The 27,555-nt window shown below is 45.0% G+C and overlaps 1 protein-coding gene across 2 annotated transcripts; it reads left to right on the top strand.

The window, feature by feature from the left end:
* The first annotated feature begins 1,296 nt into the window (after positions 1 to 1,296).
* Positions 1,297 to 25,226, top strand: TBC1D31 (TBC1 domain family member 31). 2 transcript variants are annotated; one of them, XM_028736213.2, is made up of 22 exons: positions 1,297 to 1,452; positions 2,163 to 2,309; positions 2,854 to 2,969; positions 3,764 to 3,942; positions 4,325 to 4,476; positions 5,679 to 5,838; positions 6,512 to 6,712; positions 7,642 to 7,818; positions 9,340 to 9,419; positions 9,717 to 9,863; positions 10,066 to 10,199; positions 11,020 to 11,153; positions 11,262 to 11,441; positions 12,192 to 12,424; positions 13,930 to 14,082; positions 15,963 to 16,098; positions 16,998 to 17,090; positions 18,405 to 18,545; positions 19,440 to 19,634; positions 21,023 to 21,173; positions 23,435 to 23,566; positions 24,944 to 25,226. In XM_028736213.2, the coding sequence occupies exons 1-22, from the start codon at positions 1,376 to 1,378 to the stop codon at positions 25,081 to 25,083; spliced, it is 3,258 nt and encodes a 1,085-aa protein (XP_028592046.2). In that variant the 5' UTR covers positions 1,297 to 1,375; the 3' UTR covers positions 25,084 to 25,226. The 2 variants fall into 2 exon arrangements, with proteins under 2 accessions (XP_028592046.2, XP_028592050.2); XM_028736217.2 differs by lacking the exons at positions 1,297 to 1,452; positions 2,163 to 2,309; positions 2,854 to 2,969 and having other exon boundaries at positions 3,814 to 3,942; positions 4,345 to 4,476.
* The last annotated feature ends 2,329 nt before the right edge of the window (positions 25,227 to 27,555 follow it).

The following is a 27,555-nucleotide window of genomic DNA, read 5'->3' as shown; positions in this document are numbered from 1 at the left end:
GGATTGGTTTGTTCTTGGTCTCGTTATGCATTTTGTGTTTTTGTTTTGTATTCTTTATGCTGTGAATCTCCCAGAGATCTTTGGATGAAGGGTGGTATACAGATTTAATAAATAAAAATAATTTTATTTATTAATATATAGATAGATAGATAGATAGATAGATAGATATAATTTTATTTTATTTATAAGGTTGCATGGCCATCAGTCATGTATGCATTCGATGATATTCCTGCATTGCAGGGGGTTTGGACTTGATGACCGCGGAATCCCTTCCGATCGATTATTCTTGCACCATGGAATGCCTTCTAATTACGGTGGGCGGTTTATTTTTAAAACAAGTGAGATTATTATCATAGCTGTCAGCCTTCCCTTTTTTGCGGGAAATTCCCTTATTCCAGCGCCATTTCCCGCTGCGATCCCGGATTGTTAGATATCCCGTAGACCGTCCCCGGGACAGGTGAGGCTGCTGATCCCTTATTTTCAAATCTGAAAGTTGACAGCTATGTTTGTTTGTTTGTTTGTTTATGTTGCAATACACATATGAAATCTTTACATAATGATACATATACATTATATTCGTAAATTCACATTTTCACATTTCATTATGTACTAACATTTATCCATTTCTTATTTCTTGCCCTGTGTCTTCCCTCCCCCCATGAGTGACTTCCTTATTATTATTTTATAACTTTATTACTGAGATTGTATTCTTGTATCTCAATAATGAAACATTCAGCCTTATATATCTGCTTAGCTTAACTTAACTTTGTGAAATCATTTTATACATATTAACAAGTGATATTATTATTATTATTATTATCATTTTAAAAATTTATACACCGCCATACACCTGCAGCTGTCCAGGCGGTTGACAGGATAAAATCAGAATATATAAACGCAGAATGCATACATTTAAATCGGTTTCGACCACAAAGAGGAGGACGAATGAGAACCCAAGACAACCTTGCAGCTAAAGAATAAAAACAAACTTTAAAGCCTCCTGAATCTAACCCCACAGCCTTGGCCGTTAACACCTGAACCGGCCCGCCTGCTCCCAACGCCTCCATAGCCCAGTTTCCACCTGTGAGGGTGGGAAAGAAACCACAACTCCCGGCATGCAACGGCTGTGGATTGGCCCATCCTGAGAAGGAAGCGGAGGGGGGTCGAGAGATAGAAGCCTCTCCTGCCTTTTGGCGTTCGGGAATCCTCAAAGAAGGCGAGGGAGGTCTAAACCCACCCCCGGCGGGATATTGGTGCCTTCCGAAGTAGGCGGGGCCACGGAAGGCGAGCGGCGGTTGGCACGGGGCGGGGCCTGGGCGGTTGGAACCTTTTCGAGCGGGAGGCGGCGGCGGCTTCGCCTCGGTTCCTCGTCAGGATGCAGAGCTCGGACCTGGGGAGCCGGGAGGACGGGAAGATTTGGCACCGCAAGCCCTCCCCGGCCACGCAGCAGGGGTAAACCGGGCGGGGAAACGGGCTTTAGGGGGGTTGGGGGGGACCCTGTCCTTGGGTGTCATCAGTGGAGCTCCCATGTCCAAGAGCAGGCTACCCTTTCGGTTCCAATGCAGTCACTACTGAATTGGCCTCTCCTTTTTTTAAATAATTTTTTATTAATTTTCAGCATATCATTTTCCACAGTGATAAAACATATACAGTGGTACCTCGGGTTACATACGCTTCAGGTTACAGGCACTTCAGGTTACAGACTCCGCTAACCCAGAAATAGTGCTTCAGGTTAAGAACTTTGCTTCAGGATAAGAACAGAAATCGTGCTCCGGCGGCATGGCGGCAGCAGGAGGCCCCATTAAGTAAAGTGGTGCTTCAGGTTAAGAACGGACCTCCGGAACGAATTAAGTACTTAACCCGAGGTACCACTGTATTGACATTTTATACAATTTTTTTTGATTTCCAAAAAACGAAGATCATGGCCACTGGGCCCATCACCTCCTGGCAAATAGAAGGGGAAGAAATGGAGGCAGTGAGAGATTTTACTTTCTTGGGCTCCATGATCACTGCAGATGGTGACAGCAGTCACAAAATGAAAAGACGCCTGCTTCTTGGGAGAAAAGCAATGACAAACCTAGACAGCATCTTAAAAAGCAGGGTAGGGGAAGGTGCTCTCACCACTTCATAACTCCATGCTGTTGACACCTTCTTGTTTTCAGAGTCATCGTAAATATTATTCACAGTGCCACAGGCTATCATTCCAAGACCATTCGCTTTTTGAATGTGGCTTTTGACAGTTCCGGAGATGCGCTGCTTTCTGGAGATCATCAAGGGAATATCTATGTTTTTGACTTGGTGGGCAACAGGCAAGTGCTGCTTCTTTGTCTCTTATCTTTTGATGTGCTCTGATTAAAAATATATAAACCATGGGTCAGTAGAGGGATACATACAGTAGCACAGTTTTAAGCATGAAGTAGAGAGGTGAGCTCTTTCTAGATTACCCCTCCTGGCCCTAGTAAGTTCCTACCCAGTTGTTTATATACTCACAAAACTGGACTGATTTCTCTGTAACTCTAAAACATAGTTTAGTATTGCAAAAGCAAGCCTAAGGAAGCCTTATCTCAAACACTGCCCACCCTGTTGCCAAGAACAGGTACAGTTTGGAAGCTTTTGCTTCTGGTTTTTTGCTAACCATGGTTTATTGTGTCGTTTCAACCTCACAAACTTTGGTTGATTTTAACAACTGTTATTCTTCATTTCATAGGGTTATCTTTTGGCTACTATATAGCCTGTGATATAATCACAAAGGCTGTATTGAGGCATATGTCTTACCAACAATCACTCTTTGATTAATGGCTGCAATGAGTTTTCCTTGTCTTCTGAAGTAATAATTTTTATTTGTTCAAATAGGTTCAAACTGGTGCAACGAACAATGCAAGCTTGTACTGCTCTGGCGTTTAATCTCCGCAGGAAAACAGAATTCCTTGTGGCTTTGGCTGATTATTCCATTAAATGCTTTGATACAGGTACTGAGCATGGTTAACAAAACCTGTGTTCCTTATATATGACTGGTTCTCAGTATATTTCATCTCATGTGTGTGATGATAAAACTAGAGCTGCGGTTTTCAACTTCTTTTTCTCACCGAAAATTCAAAAAACTTAAAAATTGTTGAGGATCTTGGTGGACCACTTAATGGCTTTTCTGCCTGTTGTATCAGTTGTAATGTGATGATCTAGATGCTGTGTAATTTTTAGTTGCTTTATTTTAAAAACAACACCCATACAGCAGTTAAAAAGCGATATTAATGTTTAATGCAAGAGGTGTCCCATCTCTTGTGTTCAGTCACAAATCCTCTAATACACCAGAATGACCCTCGTGGGCCACTGGAGGTCCATGGACTAGTTTAGGAACCTCAGAACTGGAGTTTTATTATCTTTGATTAAATCAGGGGTACGTAACCGTTTTCAGCCTGAGGGCAGGATCCAGAACTGACCCAACCTCCACTGCTCTCCTTTTTAAAACAACACATTTTTATTAATAAACCAAAGATAAAGAACATAACAAAATATGTGCTACGATAGTATTTCCACTGGTCGTTTTTGACACCCGCTTATCATCTGACAGGTAATTCACCTTTCAGGCTGGAAGTGAATCTGGGTGGAAACGCTGTCTTTGAACCATCTCTGCCAGAGTCAACTCTCATATGGCTTCCCCTGTTTGCACCGGACACCGCTGAGACTTCCCCCAGAAGCTTGAATTAGACTGTGTGCTTGAAGGTCCCACCATGGTCTTATCTCTTTGCTCTTCTTCTTTCCTTAGATACAAAAGAACTTGTTAGTTGGATGAGAGGACATGAATCTTCAGTGTCCTCCATCTCCATTCATGGTTCCGGTAGATATGCCATCACGTCGTCTACCGACACAGCCCAGCTTTGGGATCTCGACACTTTTCAGAGGAAAAGAAAGCTGCAAGTCCGGCAGTCTGTGGGCATTCAGAAGGTCAGTCCAAAGAAACATTTCATTTGCCCAGGTTGCCAACCTTGTTGACACTTGGAAGCTTTCAGAAAGGCTTAGACAGTACCACATGGCCTGCTCCAGCCATTGTTGCAAAGTATTTGCTTTCAGTGGTCGCTTCCTGCGTTTCCTCCTTTTGCCAGAGCTTGATTGTGCTGCACTAACTCAAGCCTGACTTCCCCCATTTTCCAGGTTCTCCTGGAGTCCAAGTACTCGGGTACCTCAAAGTTCATGTGGTCCTATCCTATTACAGAAGTGCAAGAGATTAAACAGTTGAAATTTGGAAGCACATATTTTAGACTCCTGTACCTTGGAAGTATTTCCTGCTCAATGCATGGACTGTTTCCAAGTCTTCCTGTGATTTCAGGTTTTCTTTCTTCCACTAAGTAACACCATCCTCAGCTGCTTTAAAGATAACTCTATCTTTGCCTGGGAGTTTGATACCCTTCGCTGCAAGTTTCAGCTGCCTTCGCCCGTTGAAGGATCTTCGTTGAGCTATAAAGTTTTTGCTGTTACAAGGTAATTCACAGTCTGCAACCATGCAGAGGTCCTTCTAGGTAATGCTGAGTTATGGTTAGATTTTCCAGCATCCATGTGTCTTGAGAGACAATAGATTGCGCCTACAGTGGTGAAGTCAAACTGTTGGAAGGTTACAGTTTGTACTATGGCTGTAGAGACTGATATGGAGAGGGGGAGGCGGCCTATAGGAAGGAAGTTGAGCAGTTGGGGGAGTGGTACAGGAAAAACAACTTACTCCTGAACTTAAAGACCTGATGAAGAGAGCACAGTAGAGGTTATATTTTCTGAGAGTATCCAGAAAAATAATCTCTCAAAAGACCTGTTGATGGCATTTTACCATTGTACTGTTGAGAGTGTATTAACTTATGGTCTGTGTGTGTGGTTTGGGAGTTGAACAGTCAGGGGGAAAAACAATGCTGTCCAGGGTTGTAAAGACTGCAGAGAGAATAATTGGGTGCACTCCTCCCACCTTGGATCAAATCTATGCTTCCAGGTGCCATAAGAAAGCTGCAGAGATAGTGCAGGATACTGCGCACCCCAGAAATGGTCTCTTTCAGCTTCTGCCTTCTGGAAGAAGGTACAGGGTTATAAAGACTAGGACTAGCCGCCTGAGAAACAGTTTTTATCCAAATGCGATTTTGGTTTTAAACGAAGTGTAAGTTAGTCTCTGTGAGAGTATATTGTGTTTAATTATAGGGTATCAGAGTTTTTAGGGGGTTAACCAGGCTGGGATAGCAGGCTTGTTGGTTTTTGAATGATGTAGATTTTTTCATTTTCATTGTTCTGTATGGGACAATGACAATAAAGATTATCGTATCGTATGGGAGAGATCTGTTTTATTGCAGCTGGGGCAGATGAAGGTGTCTAGTTTTGCTGTTACAGGTGTACCATAGGGTTTCTTCTCTCTGCACTCCTCCCAGCAGTCATTCCTCCTCTGGTCAATGTCTCATCCTTTTTGATTTATTTTTCCTCTGCTGTTGGGCAGAGGTGCTTGCCTCCAATCAGCTGGCAGAGCCAGGTGCTTTTACTGAGTCAGACTGTTGGTCCACTTGGCTTGGTATCAGCTACTCAGACCAGCAGCGGTTATCCAGACAGTCAGGTGGGAGACATGCACACCTTCTGGATGCAAAGCAGGTGTTCTACCACTGCGCTGTAACCCTTCCCCTCCATTCACATCAACTGTGTCTTGTTTTGGGGTGCAGAGACGGCCGTGTCCTTGCAGCGGGGGGCAAATCAAACCACCTTCACTTGTGGTGCTTGGAGTCCAAGCAGCTTCTTCGGATCATCCAGATGCCCACCAAAGTGCGAGCCGTTCGTCACCTCGAATTCCTCCCAGACAGCTTTGACGGTGGTTCGAATCAGGTGGGTGGCAGAGTTCGAAACAGAATGGTGTTCACTAAGCTCCTGATAGCTGGCACATACCATATTTTTCCGTGTATAAGACGCTCCCATGTATAAGACAACCCCTATTTTTTTTAACCCATAATTAAGAAATTTAATTGTTTAGCTTTTGGTGGCGGGGAGGTCACTTCCACCAATCGCTTGCCCCAGCCACTGCCAATCACACAGCTTGCCACAGCCACCAATTGCCCACTCACTGCCACCAACAGCTCACCTGCCCACTTGCCCCAGCCAATTGCCAGGAGGCCTTGCTGCAGCCACCAATCACCGCTGCCAATCTCCTGCCTGCTGCTGCCATTAATTGCACGTCCCCACTTTGCATTCACTATCTGTGTATAAGATGACGCCCAATTTTTGCTTATTTTTTTTTTTAAGCAAAAAAGCAGAATTTCCCAGCAAACTGTGCTGGAATGTAAACAGACATGTGACACGCAACAGTTCCATGTCTGCATATATGTAAATGAAAACCATTTTCTTGCCTACAAAATATTACTGCATAATCTTACGCGTGCCTACCCAGATAGAAGTCCTACTTAGGATCACAGCGTTGTTAAGTCTGTTTACTTAATAAAGCAAATTAAGCTCTTTGTCCGTTCCACATTAGCTCTCTTACACCCTCTTCTTTGCCCTCTAGGTTCTTGGAGTGCTGAGTCAAGATAGTATCATGAGAGTCATCAACATAAGGACATGCAAGCTACTCTTTGATGTCGGCAGCCACGAAGAGGGAATCAGCCTTGTCGCCGTGAGCCCTAATGGGAGGTACATTGCAGCGGTCATGGAGAACGGCAGCCTTAACATATATAGTGTCCAGGCACTGACAAAAGAAGTAAACAAGGTACATCAGAAGAATCCTTTTGAATCAGAGCAAAGGGCTATGCAGTGCATCATTCTGTTCTGACGGATTTCTTTAGGAAGTCCCTGCCCGCTGTTGCTTTGGGCCTTCAATTGAATGTGTTTTCCTCTGGTCCGAGTTGCTTCCAGTTCCAATGCTCTGCTGTGGAAAAGCTATGGCTTGGGTGTGGGAGGAGGGTTGCAATGGAAAATTAATGGGCAGGGGACTCTTCCTCCCAACCAGTTTTTTCTCTCCCCTGCAAGCAACACCTCGTGTGTGTTACTTTAGCAAATATACTGTACATCTCAGAGTTTTGATTTCAAACCAGGTGAAGAGTTATCCCTGGAGGATAATGGCTTTGACTTAATTTATGATTTAAGGTGGGTTGGAAACTACTTGATTTAGTCTGCACCTTGATATACAGTGGTACCTCGGGTTACATACGCTTCAGCTTACAGACTCTGCTAACCCAGAAATAGTACCTCGCGTTAAGAACTTTGCTTCAGGGTGAGATCAGAAATTGTGCTCCGGCGGCGCGGCAGCAGCAGGAGGCCCCATTAGCTAAAGTGGTGCTTCAGGTTAAGAACGGACCTCCGGAACGAATTAAGTACTTAACCCAAGGTACTACTGTACGCCATTCTAATGAATTGAGGGGGGAAATATCTACCTTGAAAGCTTAAAAACCATCAACCCAGATTTGAGTCTTTGGAAAACTGTCTTATCCACTAATGCCTCTTGTGAGTTATAGGACAGAATTTAGACAGGCTTCTAGTTAGATAACCTGTACATTTCTTACTCAGGAGCATATTGGTTTGTATTTAGGCAGTGACCAGGATTATTTAGACTTTTATCTAGGTTTTACAGAATACATTCTGTATTCTGGCGTTGAAAGGTTTTTAATGGATCTCCTTCCTGGATTTTCTGCTTTTTAGCCTCCCCCACCTCTGTTTAAAGTGATCGAAGAGTCATCCAAAAGCAAATTTGACACTAACAAGCTGACAGTAAGAGTGACACCCGGCATCTCAGAGAGACCCTGGCAATCGAAAAGGGGAAAGATCCAAACCAAAAGGCTAAAACCACAGCCAGATGTGTCGCATGAGGATAAAGAGGTAAGAACCTTTGGCAGGGCAGGGCCAAGATCTGATTCCTGAAGTAGAAAACACACACACACTACCCTGAGTTTCTTAGGAGGAAGGGTGGAATTAATAAATTAATAAAATAATAAGAAATAGAAGACCGTCACTACTGTGACTGACTGTATGGAACAGCCTTCCCTACCATTGATGCCCTCTAGATGTGCTGTTGTTTTCCTAAACTATGACTCCCATCAGCCCTCACTATTGGCCATGTTGGTTGCGGCCGATGTGAGTTGGAGTCCAACATCTAGAGGCCAGCAGGGTGGAGGAGGCTAGTACAGGGGTGCCTCGCAAGATGAAAAGAATCTGTTCCGCGATTCTCTTCATATAGCGGTTTTTTCGTCTTGCGAAGCAACCCCATTAGCGGCTAAGAGGATTAGCGCTATTAGCGATTTAGCGGCTTAGCGGCTATTAAAGGATTAGTGGCTAAGCTGTTAAAAGGCTATTAACAGCTTAGTGGCTTTGAAAAGGGGGGGGGGAAGCAGGGGGGAAATGGCGAGACTCGCAAGACGTTTTCGTCTTGCAAAGCAAGCCCATAGGGAAATTCGTCTTGCGAAGCAACTCAGAAATGGAAAACCCTTTCGTCTAGCGGGTTTTTCGTCTTGCGAGGCATTCGTCTTGCGGGGCACCACTGTATAAATCTTCCTCCTTGGAAATAACGCACCCAGGGTTCAAATTTCTGTTACGGCCAGTAAGGGACACGGGTGGCGCTGTGGGTTAAACCACAGAGCCTAGGACTTGCCGATCAGAAGGTTGGCAGTTCGAATCCCTGTGACGGGGTGAGTTCCCGTTGCTCGGTCCCTGCTCCTGCCAACCTAGCAGTTCGAAAGGACATCAAAGTAGATAACTAGGTACCGCTCTGGCGGAAAGGTAAACGGCATTTCCGTGCACTGCTCTGGTTTGCCACATGACCTGGCCACATGACCCAGAAGCTGTACGCCGGCTCCCTCAGCCAATAAAGCAAGATGAGTGCCGCAACCCCAGAGTCGGCCACGATTGGACCTAATGGTCAGGGGTCCCTTTACCTTTACTTTACGACCACTAAAGCCAAGACAGGCACTCCTCCCCAATATGTTTCTGAGGTAAAAAAAATTGGAAGATACATGTTTCATTCCACATTTCGTTCCTTCCCAGTTCCCAGCTCTTTTTCCCTTACAACTTGGCCGAGATGAGTTCTGCCAGAGAGATGCAAACATCCCAGTCTGGGAACACCCCTCTCGCCAAACGGCTGGTGATTTTGCACGGTTGACTCAAAAGTTGTGCCTTACAGGGTAGCCGCTCTAAAGCAGCACCCAGCTGGTTTTGAAAATCAATAGATGGCATTTCAAGGTACAAAGGACAGAAAAGAAGGGCAGCTTGGTCATAACGAGGACCTGCAGTAGACACTGCAAAGTGCAGAATTCAAAACGGAGGAAAGAGGTTAGAGAGGAGAGACAGGAAGGGTGGGAAAAGGCCATCTCGGTGCAAGAAATAACTTTGTGGCTCCTGTTCCAGAACGAGCTGCCCGATGGATTGAACAAGAAGCGGCTGCGAACCTTGCTGAAAGGATTTGGGGAGTATCCTGCAAAATACAGGTGTGTGGGGTGCAAACCTGGTCTCTTTCCTTCTACCAGAAGCAGAGCCACTACACCAGCCCCATAGCAGGGGGGTTGCTGCTGCTTACTGCAAGTGCGAGGCAGTGGGGAAGCCTGTGTGGTGCATATGTTCTGGTGGAGACACTCCTGCCATTGCATTTGCACCCTGCTGACCTCTCCGCTGCCTCATCCTTTGCAGTAAGCAACTGTGACTACACCTGTTGGGAAGCTAGCATTGTGGCTCTGCCACTTCTGCACAAACTGGCCTGTGTCTGCAAATCTCCCTTGTCGTTACAGAATGTTTGTTTGGCGGTCCTTACTTCATCTCCCAGAAAACCACTTGGCCTTTAGCAGCCTGTTGGATAAAGGGACCCATTCAGCCTTTGTGCACCTTCAGAATGAATACCCTATTAAAAGCAGGAAACTCTTGAGAGTCCTACAAAGGTAAATATGGACATGTTTTCAGGTGGGAAGGAAGGGAAGTTGAGCCCCAGCTAGCTCAGCCACACTGACTAGGGCTGATGGGAGTTATAGTCCAAACCATCCGAAGGACACTGGCTTGGTTAAGGCTGATTTTAATTTCACTAAATGAGATTCTTCTTGGCCAACTTTTTTCTGAGCACTTGCTTCTTCTGTCCATGCACAGGACCTTATCTGCTCTAGCTCACTGGTCCGCCATCTTTGGCGAGATGCCCTACGTCCCTCTGTTGGCCTTCCCTTTTGTCAAACTCTTCCAGAACAACCAGCTCATCTGCTTTGAAGTGGTTGCTACTGTAATAGGTAAGGCAGGAGCGCTCTTGAATGATGACGCACTTCCTATACTGTGGGCTGTCTTTGAATAATTATATGTTGGTTCCGTTAAGCCAGGGTTTCCCAAAATTGGGTCTCCAGCTGTTTTTGGACTACAACTCCCATCATCCATAACCAGCAGGTCTACGGATGATGGGTATTGTAGTCCAAAAACAGCTGGAGACACAAGTTTGGGAAATGCTGCAATTAAGCCGAGCTACGATTGTCCAAGCACAGGCACTGCCTTTGAAGTAGCTTCCAAGAGACAGCTTGCAAATAGCGGAGAGCTGTGAATTGCTGGCGTAGCTATGGAGTCCAGCATCCACTTGATTTCCACAGTAAAGGATGTGTGAGTCCATTAAAGGGGGAAATTGTTTACCAGGTAGCAAAATACCCCTAGTTGTGATGGCTTTAGGGAGGGCTGGTATGCTGAGGACTTCTGTGGGATGTGCTGCAACATTCAACCCCCAAGAGCCCCTCTGTCAATAAGGGTTGGGCTCCCCAATATTGGGAATGAGTGGGAGAGGTTTTGCACTGCTCAAAAGTGTCCCCAAGCACAGTATGTGGCTTTTCCCAATAAGATTGAATGGCGGCCATTCACATGCTAGCGGGAGCAGCGTGTAACACTGTCATTGAAAAATCTCAAATGGAAGGCACATCTGGGAGAAAGATTCAACATCACTGCCCCCTTGTTGCATCCACCAACTTTTCAAACATGAGTTAGTCATTGGAGGGACCAAAACTGCAGACGAAATTGCATTTGTGTGCTGCTGTTAGTGTAATGAGCTGTTTCTGTTCCTTTTCTTTTTAGTTAATTGGTGTCAGCACTGGTTCGAGTTTTTCCCCAACCCTCCAGTCAACATCCTCGGCATGGTGGAAAACATATTAGCACACCATGACAAAGAGCTGCTTCAGCATTTCATGAGCTACAATATAACATCACAGGTTAAAAATAAATACATATTCAACCTTTGCATGGAACAGTATTAGCATGAGATTGTTCGATGTGTTGTGCTTAGGTGACCATTAATTGTCTTTGCCACCTGACACCAGGTTTACGCCTGGCCTCTTCTGGAAACCATGTTCTCGGAGGTTCTGACAAGGGAGGAATGGCTGAAAATGTTTGATAACATCTTCTCCAACCACCCTTCCTACTTTCTGATGGTGGTTGCTGCTTACATCATCTCTTCCAGAGCTCCTTTGCTTCACTGCAATCAGAAGGAAGACTTTGAGGTGAGCATCTTGCTGCTGTGTCGGCGTGTCTATTCACGGGGCCTAACTCTGTTCACCTGGGAGCTGAGATCTTGCTGCACAACCCAGTCCACACTAGTAAATAGCTAAGCTCTATATCAGAGTAACTAACCTGTGACCCTGTAATCTCTGGCCAATGGCCATGCTGTCTGGAGCTGATTGGAGGCGTAGTGGAGCAACATCTGGAGTAGGGAATGTGGGAGGAATCTACCAAATTGGTACTCCAAAGCATACTTGCCTGACTCGATCTGGGTGGATCACAACCTGTATCAGATCGCGGATCGACTTCACACTCCGCAGTCTTGCCAGAGTCTTTACAAGGTAGGCTGACGGCTGCAGCGCTGCCTCTGTTCTGATAAAAGGTATTTCTCACATTTTTAAAAAAAGAGGTCACCCAGCCACTCCCAGACTGTAGCTAGGCAGATAAACTGTTTTTATAACCTCCTAAAAGGCAAGAAGGGACGCGGGTGGCGGTGTGATCTAAACCACTGAGCCTAGGGCTTGCCGGTCGGAAGGTCGGCGGTTCGAATCCCCACGACAAGGTGAGCTCCCGTTGCTCTGTCCCAGCTCCTGCCAACCTAGCAGTTTGAAAGCACACCAGTGCAAGTAGGATTTGAACTGCCGACCTTCTGATCAGCAAGTCCTAGGCTCTGTGGTTTAACCCACAGCGCCACCCGCGTCCCTCTCCCCCTATTTATTTCTGTCCTAAACCAAAGGCCACCTTCGTTGCAGTATTTCTTCCACCATCGGAACAACCTTGACGTTGGTGCCGTGCTGAAAGAGGCCTACCACCTCATGGAATGCACCCCAGCCGACATCCACCCGCACCGCATGCTGGAGGACTTTGTGCCGCTAACCAAGGGCCAGTACCCTGTCTTTAACAAGTACCCCAAGTTCATTGTGGATTACCAGGCTCAGGAGCGAGAGCGAATCCGACAGGATGAGATTGAGTACCTGAGAGAGAGGTATTGAACCGGCGGCAGCGGGGAATTAGTTGGGCGGCCTGTTTCGCAGATCTGATGGAAGGATGACTGGCAGCTCAGGGGGAATGGGAAACTGGACTGCCCTTCAAGAGGGCAATCTAGCTCAATCTTGCAAAGCAGGACTTGGACCATCTTGATTGGAGATCAGTTGCATTAGAAGATGCTGCGGTCCTACAGTGGTACCTCCGGTTACGAACTTACCGTATTTTTCTGTGTATAAGACTAAGTTTTTTCCCTTTAAAATAATGTCAAAAATGTGGGGGCGTCTTATACACAGAGGCCATCTCCCCCCATTTCCTTAAATTGGAGTCCCCAAAAATAGGGGACGTCTTATACAGGGGGCCGTCTTATAGATGGAAAAATACGGTAATTCATTCCGGAGGTCCGTTCTTAAGCCGAAACCGTTCTTAACATGAGACGCGCTTTCGCTAATGGGCGCCTCCTGCCGCCAGCGTGCAACCTCTGCTCTCATCCCGGGGCAAAGTTCGCAACTGGGAGCATCTACTTCCGGGTTAGCGGAGCTCGTAACCCGAAGCGCTCGCAAGGAGGACGGTACGTAACACGAGGTACCACCGTATCTGTGGCTCCGGACTAGAAGCAGTGGGTGGAAATTGCAGGGAAAGCAGATTTTGGCTAAACATTTAGGTGACGCTTCCTAGGTCTCCTTTGCAAAGGTCGGGTGGCTATTTGGCTGAAAGGGGAGAAGATGCAGCCACCATTGATGAGTGACACTTGCAAATCACTGTCCCTTAGCCCGTGTGGTTTGATTTCTAACTATGTGGGCAAACGTAAAAAGGCCACCCGACATCCTTGTGTCATTTTGACAGGCAGGGGCCCCTGTGAAAGGGAAGAACTGAACATTTGAAGAGAAAAATATCTTGGGTTTTTGGACTTGCCCATCTATTGCCAGTACAGTTGTACCTCAGACGTCAAACGCCTTGTGAGTCGAACATTTTGGCTCCCAAACGCTGCCAACCCGGAAGTGAGTGTTCCGGTTTGCGAACGTTCTTTTGGAACCCGAATGTCCGGCGTAGGTTCTGATTGGCTGCAGGAGCTTCCTGGAGCCAATCGGAAGCCACACCTTGGTTTCCGAGCGTTTTGGAAGTCGGATGGACTTCCGGACCGGTTCCCGGTCGATTTCCAAGGTACGACTAGATAAATGTATAGCCTTTGGAACAATGGTGTTTTTTTTAATGTACAACAAACTTTTTTCCCCTCTTCAGCCTGCATTGCTTTATAATCTAGGCCACTCTATAGTGATCTATACTGCCTACGTATAGTATTTGAGATTAAAAACTATTTTGTTCTTTGAACTGAAAAGTTGATGGACTTGCTTGAACTCTTGCTTCATTAAACAGTCAATTCTATTTTTTGAACCCTGACCACTTAACTGCATTACCCCACGCGCTGTGCGCGGCTTCCAACAAATGTAAAAGCAAAATGAAACATCAAACATTTGAAAACTCCCCTGTGATTGTTCTCTGCAGACAATTGGTCCAGGAGATAGAGGCCAAAGCAGCCGAGCGCAGAGTGGAAGATGAAACTTGGTATCGGAAGCAAGAGCTGCTTCAGGAGGCTGAGGAGCAAAGGAGGAAGATTCTACTTAAGGAAGAGGAGAAACTAGCAGAGCAAAGGCGGAGGTATTTTCCATTTTAGCATCCCTGGTACTGACCTCTGGAATATTACTGGAAGAACTGCTCTTCTGCAGATGGACTTGTCTTGCAAAATATAATTTCCCTGTTTAGATTACATCTGTAAAAAGCTCTACGTTATTGGGCCACAGAGCAGGGTGGATTTAATTTAAATCAAATCAATTTAAATCACAAGTCAGTAAGACTTGATTTAAATCATTTTTTTTAACAGACAGACTCACTCTTGCTGGTATAATAATATTTACAACCAGATGAAGGTTTCCTTTTTGGAATAATAAATTTTCAGAGTTGTCTTTACAGTTATATCAAAAATTACTGATTTGGTTATACTATTAGAAATACACAGATAATTATGAAATTATTGTGAGGCTTAATAAGTTAACTTTATATTTGGACAACTTTTCTGCCGTACTACTTTATTGGAAGGATGAAAATAATCATTTCCTTGATAGCAATTTAAACAATTTTTGTAACTAAAACAATAACATTATAGCATATGTTTCCATGTTTGTTAACTGATGTGGTTAAACAATTTTTTTTAAAAAAAAACACTTAGAGTTTTAGCACACGTGAAAAACTTAAAACAAATCCTTATTTACTGATGCATAGTCTTTGGACTACAGTGGTACCTTGGTTCTTGAACAGCCTAGTTCACAAGCAACTTAGAACCCGAACGTCGCAAACCCGGAAGTGAGCGTTCTGATTCTCGAAATATTTTTTTGGAAGACGGACGTGTCCTGAGCTTCCGTTTTTAGTGTTGCACTTCCGTTTTTAGAGAGATCGCACTGATTGGGCTGGTGAGGAGAAGTGTCCTGGCAGCGCTCTGAAGCCCAGCTGCTTTGACAAGAGGGGGGGGGCTGGCTTGGAGGGCAAAGAGAACTTTTGCCTCCCTTTCCTTCCTCTCCCCCCCCCCCCCGGGACTCTCCTCTCCTGCATCCAGTTAGCCACCTCCTTCCCCACACACACCCCATGTGTTTCCACACCCCACTTAAACTGCCCCCTCCCTTCTCGTCCCTCCAATGGCAATGGGAAATCACTACCAGTTTTTGATACCAGGTAGTAGATTGCAGCCTGGTTTATTGCTTTCATTTTCAGGATCAATGGTCTCATTAGATAGTAAAATTCATGTTGAATTACTGTTTTAGGGGTTGTTTTTAATTGTCTGGAACGGATTAAACCATTTTGCATTGCTTTCTATGGCAAAGCGCGCCTTGGTTTAAGAACGCTTTGTTTTTGTTTTAAATCATTTTTATTGATTTTCCAATAAAAAACATCCAATTAAAATATAAAACTAAAATAAAAAAGACCAAATTATAGTCCAAATTATATTTATTAAATTTTCGGAGCTCCCCACGGTCTGGATCTCTGAAGCATATCTCCACATCTTAGTTTCTCAATCATGTCAAACATCATGTACTTTCATCCATCGAATACAGCTTTGTTAATATATAAGAACGCTTTGGTTTTGGAACAGACTTCCAGTACGGGTTAAGTTTGAAAACCAAGGTACCACTGTGCAATGTAACTTAAATAGAAAACTATCTTTAGAAAGATTTTTCCTCCAGAAGTGTTTTATTTTAAAAATCCGATTTAAATTTTTTAAATCTGTTGTATTTTTTAAAAAATCTTTGATTTTTATCCCTGTCATAGAGTGAGAATTGCTACAGTAGGCAGCTGGAAGCTGCTTCCAGAATTTCACACTGCATCAGTTTTTGGGCTACACTTCCCATTATCCCTGGCAATAGTAGCTGGGGCTGATGGCCAGCTGCTTAGAAAAGGCTACTAATGCACAGTGTCACTTCCGTATCACAAGAGGGTCACTTGTTCCTGCCCTCCTTGATTCCTGTCTCTTTGTTTGCATTTTGAAGACTAGCGGCTGTGAAGCGAGAGCTGAAAGTGAAGGAGCTGCAGTTACTGGAAGCCGCCAGGAGGCGTTTCCTGAAGTACCAGCAAGATCAGCGGGAAATGGAGCTCAAACGGCTTGATGACGAAATTGCAAGAAAGGTAAAGCTCTGTCCAGCAGCAACACTGGGAAGGGCCAAAGGCTCTCCATCTCGGCTTTTCTGCCTTTAAACTCCTCTCCTGCATCTTTCTCCTGCTTGGGTAAGGACCAAGCCGAAAGTGGATTGCAGAAACCAGCAGGTGTAGCTACTTTGAGGGCTTCTGGAGCACTCTCACGTTTCCCAGGGCCATCTAACAGCTTTCTTGAGTTGGGCGAGCTGGTCTCTCTATGGCCAAGTAGCCATCGTTTGAGTGTGTGGATCCAGCCCCGGACAACTTCACTATGGGGTTGGGTTCACCGAGACCTGAAAAGTTAGACCCTGCTGGTCTAGATCCAAGTAGGAAATCTGTAAGGCAGCGGTTCTCAACCTGTGGGTCCCCAGTTGTTGTTGGACTACAACTCCCATCATCCCTGAGCTCTGGCCTTGCTAGCTAGGGGTGATGGGAGTTGTAGTTCAACAACATCTGGGGACCCACAGGGTGAGAAAGGCTGCTGTAAGGGGAGGCTGAGAGGTGGACGATGCCTTTTTACAAGAAGTTGTATTGGTTAATGATACCACTTCCCTCCACCCTGGTGTGTGTGTGTGGGTGTATTGTTGTTATTTATTTATATATACAGTTGTACCTTGGTACTCGACCGTTTTGGCTCCCAAACGCCACAAATGGTCTGGTTTGCAAACGTTTTTTGGAAGCCAAACGTCCAACGCGGCTTCCGATTGAGTGCAGGAAGCTCCTGCAGCCAATTGGAAGCCACACCTTGGTTTGTGAACCGTTTTGGAAGTCGAATGGGCTCCTGGAACAGATTAAGTTTGAGGACCAAGGTACCACTGTATATTGAGATGCTGGCAACAAAAGAAAGGACATCGTTGCTCTTCTGGGCTAACAATATCTTTCTGTCCTAGGCGTCTATGAGAGAGCAAGAAACTGCTGCTACAGTTCAGGATGTAGAAGTGCGGCAGATGGAGCTCACAGCACAAAGGCGGCTTTTTGAGCAGGTTTGTGCGCTTCGCTTGCTGGGACCCTGCAGTCGTATCTCATCTGAAGGCAGCCCTGTTTAGGGAGGTTTTTAATGTCTGAGGTTTTATTGTGCTTTTAATTCTGTTGGGAGCCGCCCAGAGTGGCTTGGAAAACCCAGCCAGATGGGTGAGGTATAAATAATAATAATAAATGATGATGATGATGATGATGATGATGGACTATGCCTTGCCCTAGTTATTTCACTGTAGTTCGGTGGGCATTTGATGCATCTCTACAATGGGTTAGACCTTCATCGTCTTCACTGTCAAAGTTGAGATTGGATGCAGATGGAAAGCTGAGTGGCTTGGAAAGTTTACTGTGTTGGAGAGGGACCGAAGAGGTTGGATGGCCATCTGTTACGTATGATTTAGTTGAGATTCCTGGATTGCAGGGGGCCAGACTCGATGATCCTCAGGGATCACTTCCAACTCTGTGATTCTGTGCTGCCAGATCTGAGCTTCAAATTGGCAACAGGCTAGAAATCCAGCTGTTCTAACCTGCAGAATCACTCCGGCTCCTCTTGTTCGGCATGGCAGTTCAGTCCTTTTTGTACCTTTTTTTTTTTTGTTAAATGATATTTATTAAAAGTTTAAGATTACAGAAAAAAATAAGAAAAAGAAAGAAAAAAGTAAACAATACAAATTACAATACATATATAAAAAAGAACAAAAAACACAATACATCTAAACAAAAACAAAAGCAAAAACAATTAAAAACACATCCAATATTTCCATATCTTTATCTTTCATTAACTTGTTTCATCGACCTCCTCACACCTCCCTTTTTTGTATTCTAGTTATTAATTATTTCAGCAAATCCTTTCCATCTTTCACTATCTTCTGTCATTTAATTGTCTTAATTTATTTTAACCTTATCTTACCATAAAAAATCCTAAAACTTATTTATACTTAACTCCTTATAACATTTCTACTAAAGCCCTATATTTTCATTCCAACATTTTTCTAACACTCATTAATTTTACAATATTTCTCTAAATAAATTTTTAAACTTTCTTCCAATCTTCATCCACCGTCTCTTCTCCCTGGTCTCGGGTTCTGTCAGTCCTTTCTATCCATTCCATCTAGTCCATCAACCTGGTGATCTTCTGTCCGAGGCTCTTAACTCTTTTCCATGTCCCTTCTGCAGATCTTCATATTTATACCTGCACTTTACTTTTTGTACCTTTTGAAGATGCATCCCTGTTAGTGCTTCTGATACAAAACAAACTCCAGCTGATAAAGAACACTCTTCCACGCCATCCTTGTTTCTAACCAAAGTTTCTACCTTGGCAGAAACTACTCAAAGAGCAGGAAAGTGTGGCTCAGGAAGTGAAAGGGGAGCTGGACGTGAGCCGGACAAGAGCTGATCACGAAGACCTTTTCCTTCAGAGGCTGATTGAAATTGAGCAGGACGGAGAATCGAACGCAAAGCAAGTAAGAGCAGAAATCGTTGTAGCTCCTGATTTTTAACCTTGTGTTGAAACACACATTTCCCATAAGTCATAATCAATATTGTGACCCCCATCTTGTGCCCACCCTGCCCCACACTGTCTCAGTGAATGGTAGTGACGCTACTGTTGGGGAGTGTGACTCTGTGCCCCCAAACCAGGCCAGTCTCTCCTGGCTTCACATGCCTATTCATCTCTAGGTGTCTTTTAAGCAAAGCAAGCTACTGTACTTTCAGGGTTACACTGAAAGTTCACAAAAGGTCTGCTCCACTTACCCAAATATATATATATATACTTGAATATATATATACCTGTATACCTGAAGGAGCGTCTCCACCCCCATCATTCAGCCCGGATGCTGAGGTCCAGCGCCGAGGGTCTCCTGGCGGTTCCCTCACTGCAAGAAGTGAGGTTACAGGGAACCAGGCAGAGGGCCTTCTCGGTAGTGGCGCCCGCCCTGTGGAATGCCCTCCCTTCAGATGTGAAGGAAATAAGCAGCTATCCTATCTTTAAAAGACATCTGAAGGCAGCCCTGTTCAGGGAAGTTTTTGATATTTAACGCTGTACTGTTTTTAACACTTGATTGGAAGCCGCCCAGAGTGGCTGGGGAAACTCAGCCAGATGGGCGGTGTATAAATAATAAATTGTTGTTGTTGTTGTTGTTAATATACCCATTTATTAGTGATTTGTGGATAATGGGGGGGATTCCTTTTTGCAAAGCCTCCTTTTTTGATCGCCTGCTGAGAATTTTCACCCTTCATAGGCAAGCAATGAGGTGGTAGCTCTTCTTACAAGCCTGGCTCATTCCTCGAGGGAACGGACTCAAAGCCTGTCTTTCCCTGATGCAAATAGTATCTTTCTTTTCTTTTCTTTTTTTGAGGTGGTTGAAGAATGCCTGGCCAAAGCCGATCAAGAGCACATCAACACGGACTGGCGGACTCAGGTCCTGCGCAAGCAACGAAGCGGCGACCTGGATCGCGACCTGGGATATCGAGAGCTGGCCAGGCACCTCCGTAACAACAGAATGGCGGAGTCAGAGCTGTTTGGGGCAATGAAAGAGGAGGAAGCCAGAAAAGTGAGTGCTGTGAGGTTGGCCAGAGTTGTCTGCGCCTCTGCTGGTGGATGCGGTTGGGTCACAGGGCACGGAGAGGGACCACTTCTGTGGCTGATGAAGCACACATTCAGTTCACCTCTTGCGTGGCTCTGGTTGGGCGGCTTACGGTGTGTTGCTTCCTGTTCCTTCAAAATGTAGCAGCCCGTTTGCTTCCTCACCGCAGTCCCAACTGTTGCGTTCCAAAGGCTAGGAAGGATTGGACCCTGATTAATAAAATACACACGAGGCTTGGCCAGCAAGATTCTGGGAGGAAGTGTGTATAATAATCTGTCACACCCTGGCCCAGGTCCCTTTTATTAACAAAAGAACTTATAACCCAGTGCTGTAAGAACCAATCAGATGTCCTCTGAGCATTTCAAAAACATGTGGGACAAAGTTAGATTAGAGAAATCCTTTTAACTACAAAGAAACTATTTCCTACTTGAGCATGCAGAGTAAATAAAATAGGAATCAAGGAAGAATGCTTTTAGCAAACCCTGGAGGTCATAAACAGCAGTAAACAGGAGAGGAAGGACAGGTAGTATTTACCATCTCCTTGTGAACTCTCTTCCTGGCCCTAAGATTAACAAATCTAACAAAAGCTATATCAAAAGCTACCTTCTATACTTATGACCCAGGATGCCTGGCCTGTGTAATATGCTATACGTGACTGTCAGGCAGAGAGAATGGACAATAGAGAAAATGAGCAGAGATGCAGAGGCTTGTGGGATTTGATCAGAAATTATTGTCAATGAATCAAGCCCAGTCAAAGCAATGCTTTCATTGCTGACACAATGGCATGCTCCATTTTTCATAATTCCTCATAGCAATCCCACCTGACCCCCCACACCAACTGGGATCCCTGCACTTATGCCTCTTTCCATGGCCTTCGTAGAAAGCTCTGGAGGAATTCGAGGCCGGGGCAGAGGACGCGGGTGGCACTGTGGGTTAAACCACAGAGCCTAGGACTTGCCGATCAGAAGGTCGGCAGTTCGAATCCCCACAACGGGGGTGAGCTCCCGTTGCTCGGTCCCTGCTCCTGCCAACCTAGCAGTTCAAAAGCATGCCAGTGCAAGTAGATAAATAGGTACCACTCCGGCGGGAATGTAAATGGTGTTTCTGTGCGCTGCTCTGGTTCGCCAGAAGTGGCTTAGTCATGCTGGCCACATGACCCGGAAGCTGTACGCCGGCTCCCTCGGCCAATAAAGCGAGATGAGCATCGCAACCCCATAGTCGGTCACGACTGGACCTAATGGTCAGGGGTCCCTTTACCTTTAAGAGTGCTGGTCCCTGATGCTGCTGCCTCTTTCTTCAACTGCTCTCTCTCCCTTTTTCAATACAACATCTTCTCTGTGCCTGTTTTCTTTCAGTGGGAGGAACTCCTGGAAAAGCAAGAGCAGCTAGCAGCAGAGCAGGCTGTGACCGCTGCTTTGGATGCCAACAGGAAGCGCTTTCTAGAACGGGAAATGAACGATGCAGTAGAATTGGCTGAGAAGCTCCAAGACGAAGACAGCTATTTTGGTGAGTGCCTAAGCCTCCTGCATGCAGTCCACGTGTTTTGTTCATTTACTCAGGCATTTCTGTTAAAAAGAAAACCTTTAATACTACCTCAGACATCAAAGTTGAAACACATGGTAACATTTGTGGTCCATTTGAAAGCTAGTGTGCTTATATTGTGGATACGATAGGTGTGAGCATCCTGTGGCCGTCCAAATCTCCTTGGGCAACAGATCGCTTAATCCCTGACCTTTGACAGTGCTGGCTGAGGCTGATGGGAGCCGATCTTTAACATTTATATGGCACCTTTATCTTCCAAAGATCTCAAGGTGGCGTTTCTGGTTCCCCTCCTCCCCCTTTCATCCTCGCAAACAACCCTGCGAGGTAGGTCAGACTAAGAGATGGTGACCCGCCCAAGGACACCCAGGGAGCTTCATGGCTGAGTGGGGATTCGAACCCTGAACTCCCAGGTCATAGTCCAACTGTCTTAACTACAGAGGTACCTTGGTTTAAGAACAGTCCTGTTTATGAACGATTCACTTTATGAACTCTACAAAACTGGAAGCAGTATCCCGGTTTGCGAACTTTACCTCAGTCTAAGAACAGAATCCGAACGGTGGAAGGGCACCCGCAGTGGGAGGCTTCATTAGGGAAAGCGCACTTTGGTTTAAGAATGGTTTTGGTTTAAGAACGGACTTCTGGAATGGATTAAGTTCGTAAACCAAGGTACCACTATACAGTGGTACCTCGGGTTAAGAACTTAATTCGTTCCGGAGGTCTGTTCTTAACCTGAAACTGTTCTTAACCTGAAGCACCACTTTAGCTGATGGGGCCTCCTGCTGCCGCTGCGCCACCAGAGCACGATTTCTGTTCTCATCCTGAAGCAAAGTTCTTAACCTGAGGTACTCTTTCTGGGTTAGCGGAGTCTGTAACCTGAAGCGTCTGTAACCCGAGGTACCACTGTATTACAGAACATCAGGATAGTCACTTCCCTCCAAGTTTTGACCTTGGTCCAGGCACTTGCGATCCCCCTTGTCCTAAGTTACCTTGAGCCCAAATTCAAACTTCCTAAATGATTCTGTCAGGGTTAGAATGAAAATAAAATGGGATAACCCCCATTCACACCACCTTGAGCTCCTTGGAGAAAGAAGGGGATTTGATAACAGCAGTACACTGGAATCATGCTGATAATATGTTCAATGTGTTCAGTTTATCAATCTCTCCATCATTACTTCACTGTGTACAGACTAGGGGCTGGATAATCCTTGTGGGCTGTCCTTCCCTGGAGGATTTTAAGCATAGGTTGGGTGGCCATCTACCATGGATGCTTTTGTTGAGATTCCTGCATTGCAGAAGGTTGGACGAGATGACCCTTCGTGTCCCTTTCAGTTCGTATGATTTGATGATTCCTGGGTCATCCTGCTTCACAGATAACCTAGACTAGCTCTGTATTTCTGTGGGCCTTGAGGCTAGACTGACATGATGGAGTTGCTCTTGAAGATTGTTCTAAGGCAGGGGTCTGCAACCCGCGGCTCCGGAGCCGCATGTGGCTCTTTTACACCTTTGCCGCGGCTCTGGGGCGGATACTAGCGAGGGGAGGAGGCGCATTGTGCGCCCCGACACTCCCCACTGTGGCGGACGCTGTGCTGGCTGTGACGTCACATGGGGATGGTGCGTGCATTAGTCACACACCATCCCGACGTCACCTTCCCACCCGCCCGCCCGCTACATTGTAAGGGGCATGTACGCTGGTCAGTGCATTGAAAGGGGGCATGTACGCTGGTCACTGTTTTGAAGGGGAGTGAAGAACACACACACACACAAAAAGGTAACTTGTTAATTTAATGTTTAGTTCTATGAGGAGGAGTAATTCTGAGGGGTCAAACAAAGAAATAATAAAAAAGTGACAAAAAAGTTATTTTTATAATGACGAGTTTTGCGGCTCCCAGTTTTTTTTTTCTTCGGAAACGGGTCCAAGTGGCTCTTTTTGTCTTAAAGGTTGCAGACCCCTGTTCTAAGGTCTTGGCTAGTGTAGGAATGAACCAAGGCGGCATATGAAAGACATGGGCAGGGTATAAAATTATTATTATTATTATTCAGATAATACGTTCTATGAATAAATGAAGTGCTTTTGTATGACAGCTCCAAGAATGGCATCATTTTCATCATGATTCAGGGTATAACGTTGAGGTGGCTTTGGTGTAAAACTGATAAAATACATTGGCTCAAAGTGTGCCTTTAACTTAGCAAGAACTTCCTGGATCCCGCCTGTCCCCTTTCTGCAGAGAGACTGCGCGACTTGAGAGCCTCCCAGACCCAGAAGAGTTCAGAATCCCTCCTGTCACCCAGCAAGACTCAATCACAGCCTGGCAACGTCTGCTTAAACGATTCGCCGGCAGAAGAAGCATCAAAACACTGTAAGTGGCTAAGCAAAGTCTTTTGGGCTCCTTCCGAACTGACTCTTTACCTGACTCTGAATCTCAGTTGTGGGTTCGATTCCACTGTTGCAGGGAGATGGACTAGATGACTGTCATGGTCCCTTCCAACTCTAAAATTGTATGAACCCCAGCCCCAACACCATTGGCCATAGTGGTTGGGGCAGATGAGGACTACAGGTTCCCATGCCTCCGTTAAAATACAGTGGTACCTCGGGTTACAGACGCTTCAAGTTACAGACTCTGCTAACCCAGAAATAGTACCTCGGGTTAAGACCTTTGCTTCAGGATGAGAACAGAAATTGCACAGTGGTGGCACTGCTGCAGCAGGAGGCCCCATTAGCTAAAGTGGTGCTTCAGTTTAAGAACAGTTTCAGGTTAAGAACGGACCTCCGGAATGAATTAAGTACTTAACCCAAGGTACCACTGTATAATCTTCTACCTCCACTGTTGCAGGAATTATGCCTCTGAATGCCAGTTACCAGGAATCACCAGTGGGGAAAGTTCTGTGGGTAGTCAGGTTCTGCTTGCAGGCTTCCCCCAGGCATCTGGCTGGCCACTGAGAGAGGTAGAAAGGTAAAGGACCCCTGGACGGTCCAGTCAAAGGTGACTATGGGGTTGCGGCGGTCAGCTCGCTTGCAGGCCAAGGGAGCCGGCGTTTGTCCACAGACAGCTTTCCAGGTCATGTGGCCAGCAGGACTAAACCGCTTCTGGCACAATGAAATACCATGACAGAAGCCAGAGCGCACAGAAATGCCGTTTACCTTCCCACCACAGTGGTACCTATTTATCTACAGTGGTACCTCGGGTTAAGTACTTAATTCATTCTGGAGGTCCATTCTTAACCTGAAACTGTGCTTAACCTGAAGCACTGCTTTAGCTAATGGGGCCTCCTGCTGCAGCCATGCCACCACTGCGCAATTTCTGTTCTCATCCTGAAGCAAAGTTCTTAACCCGAGGTACTATTTCTGGGTTAGCGGAGTCTATAACCTGAAGCGTCTGTAACCCAAGGTACCATTGTACTTGCATTGTTGTGCTTTCAGACTGCTAGTTTGGCAGGAGCTGGGACAGAGCAACAGCAATCTATCTCGGGGAATTGAACCGCTGACCTTCTGACTGGCAAGCCCAAGAGGCTCAGTGATTTAGACCACAGCGCCACCCGCATCGTGTCCACTGAGAGAGCACGATGCTGGACTAGGTGCCCAATCCCGCACGCTCATCTAATGTTCTTTTCACATGTGCAATTACACTTTCCAAATAAAACATAACTTCGTGCCGCTTTGATCTCCAAAAAGTTGCTGTTCCACGCTTGTAATCCCCAGGGGGGCTTTTAATTCTCATCTTTCCTTTTTTTGTTAGTTTCTTTAGACAGAGGACGGCAAGAGCTGGAATCCAGAGAGCGGGAGTTGCTGGTGGAAGTTAGACAGCTCAGGCGAAAGGTCATGTCGCAGGCTCGTGGAAAGCAAGCCCCACCAACAGATGCGCAGTGGAGCAGCTGAAGGGACAACATCTGCCTGCAGATGGACTTTTTCCACTTAGGAGCTGCATTTAAGAGATCAAAGGGACTGATTTTTTTAGACCATTTTTATTCTCAATGCCTTTAGAAATATTTTTGTACATAAAAATAAAATACCAAACAAAAGGTGTAGCTGTTTTGTAAAGCAAATCTCTAAAGTAAAGACACATGTATTTTCAAATAAAACATCAGCAATACATGGTGCATAAAAGCATGCCGCTCGGTGTCCCTATCAGAAATAGGTCTGGTGACATATTTTGACCAAATCGTCAATGCTGTAGTGCTTAGATACAAGATTATTTGGCCCTGCTGATTGTATAAAGAGGACTAAATCTGTGCAAATTCCAGTAACCCACCTTAATGGAGTCTATGTGCAATCTCTTATATTACTGACAAAAATGATGTTCACTGATGCCAAACAGAAGCATGTCACATAATGAGAAAACACATTGTTTCAGCCCCATAACACGTGGGGCGGGGTGTGGGTGGGTGTGGTTTGAATGTTCTCAAGTTCTCTCTTCCTCTAGAAACTTGCATGCCATGGAAGATAAAACCAGATTGGAAAATACAATACTCACTTGCTAACAAACAATAAATATAGACTGCACCGCCCCCATACAAAGCCATTTATAAATTTATTTGCTGCCCAGTTTTTAAGGCACAGCCTACCTAAGAGGGGCAGATTTAGGGCTGCCATTTTTCAAACAGTGAAAATCCAGACAGAAATGTTGTTGAGCTGCTTTTTAAAAAATAGCACTGCCAACATTGGCTGCCATGCATCCTGATTGTCCTGATTTCCGCCCGGACACTGCTGCCAATTGCTGTTTTCCGAATCTCTAGAAACCCTAGGCTACTTGCATCTCATAAAAGCAAACTGATTTTGAAAACTAACCATTTAAAACCCAGCAATGCCACAGGTGTATTAAAACAGAAAAGCCAGCTTAAAAATGACTAGGAACTGCAAATAGATGGGTTCAAAGAAAAGGTTAACAGAGGTGGCTCAAACTCAAAAAGTTTTCTGGGTTTGGTTTTTTTAACTTCACTTAAAAATTTGAAGAGTTTGGGCCAGCCACACCTCCATAGGGAGGGGATTCCTTAATCTTGAAGGAGGGAGGGGACACAGCAGAAAAGGCCCCTGTCCATCAACATGCAGGGGAGGGGGAATTCCTAAATGCCTGGCTTGGTTTTGTGTTTTGAGAGGGTAGGTGCAAGGTTGTGTGGGAGGCGAATGAGAAAAGTTTAGGAGCTGCCTGTCTGAAGGACTGATGAGCACTGGGTTCTTAAACAGTGGGCAGTGTAGCATTTTAAATTATGCTGATTTCTCTCCAAAGCAAAAGAAGGCAGTATCCAATACACCTAGGAAGCAGTAGGCTTACTCATCAGGTGCATGGAGATTACTTTTGAGCAGGGTGGATAAAAATCAATGATATATATGATATTTTAAATTTACCGGTAAATCGGATTTTAAAAATAAAGTGCTTTTGTAGGGAAAATCTTTCTAAAGATAGTTTTCTGTTTGTTACATTATAGTCCCAAGGCTATTCATCAGTAAGTAAGGATTTGTTTTAAGTTTTTCATGTTTTGCTAAAACTCAGTCTAAGGGTTTTTTTAAAAAAAATATATCAGTTAACAAACATGGATACATATGCTATAATGTAATTGTTTTAGTTAAATAAATGGTTTAAATTATTATTAATGAAATTATTGTTTTTCTCCTTCCAATAAAGTACAGCAGAAAAGTTGTCCAAATATAAACAGTTAACTTATTAAACCTCACCATAATTTCATAATTATCTGTATGTATTTCTAATAGTATAACCAAATCAGTAATTTTTGATATAACTGTAAAAAACTACTCTGAAAATTTAATACTCCAAAAATGAAACCTTCATCTGGTTGTAAATATTAAGATTATACAGCAAGGAGGAGTCTTTCTGTTAAAAAAAAAAAGATTTAAATCAAGCCTTACTGACTAGTGATTTAAATCGATTTGATTTAAATCAAATCCACCCTGCTTTTGAGTGAGCATGCATAAAGCGGCTGACATATTGCAAGAGAGGATCCTGCACATGTCTACTCGGAAGTAAGCCGCATTGGGTGCAATGGCGCTCGCTCCCAGGCAAAAGGGGTGCAGAGATGCTGCAAACTTCAATTTTAAATGCAACCTCCCTGCATCCTACATAATGAATACTTTCTGCGGATTCCCGTTGAACTCAGTGGGATTTACTTCTTCCGTGCACGTGCCCAGGATCCGGCCTGCAGGGATCCAACCAAATGCGAGTTGATTAAATAAACGATTGGAAAAAAAGACATGCTCTCGCCTAAAACCGTCCAAGCAGCTTGCTTGAATTTGCGCCCCTGTCGTTTGCATACCGTGCAATCTAGGTCAGTTTTGGTGCAGGCGAGGAGCTTCACGGGCGACCCCAGAAAAGGAAATTTTGTGTGTGTGTTTTTT

Source organism: Podarcis muralis, chromosome 8 (assembly GCF_964188315.1).
Source record: "Podarcis muralis chromosome 8, rPodMur119.hap1.1, whole genome shotgun sequence".
Lineage (NCBI taxonomy): Eukaryota > Metazoa > Chordata > Lepidosauria > Squamata > Lacertidae > Podarcis > Podarcis muralis.
The sequence above is the reverse complement of the archived record's forward strand: the minus strand, read 5'-3'. Positions and strand labels throughout refer to the sequence as shown.

Coding starts and splice junctions, on each gene's coding strand:
- TBC1D31 (XM_028736213.2), top strand. CDS start 1,376: ATGCAGAGCTCGGACCTGGGGAGCCGGGAGGACGGGAAGATTTGGCAC. Junction 2,970..3,763: donor CATTAAATGCTTTGATACAG/GTACTGAGCATG, acceptor TTCTTTCCTTAG/ATACAAAAGAACTTGTTAGT. Junction 11,154..11,261: donor GCTACAATATAACATCACAG/GTTAAAAATAAA, acceptor ACCTGACACCAG/GTTTACGCCTGGCCTCTTCT.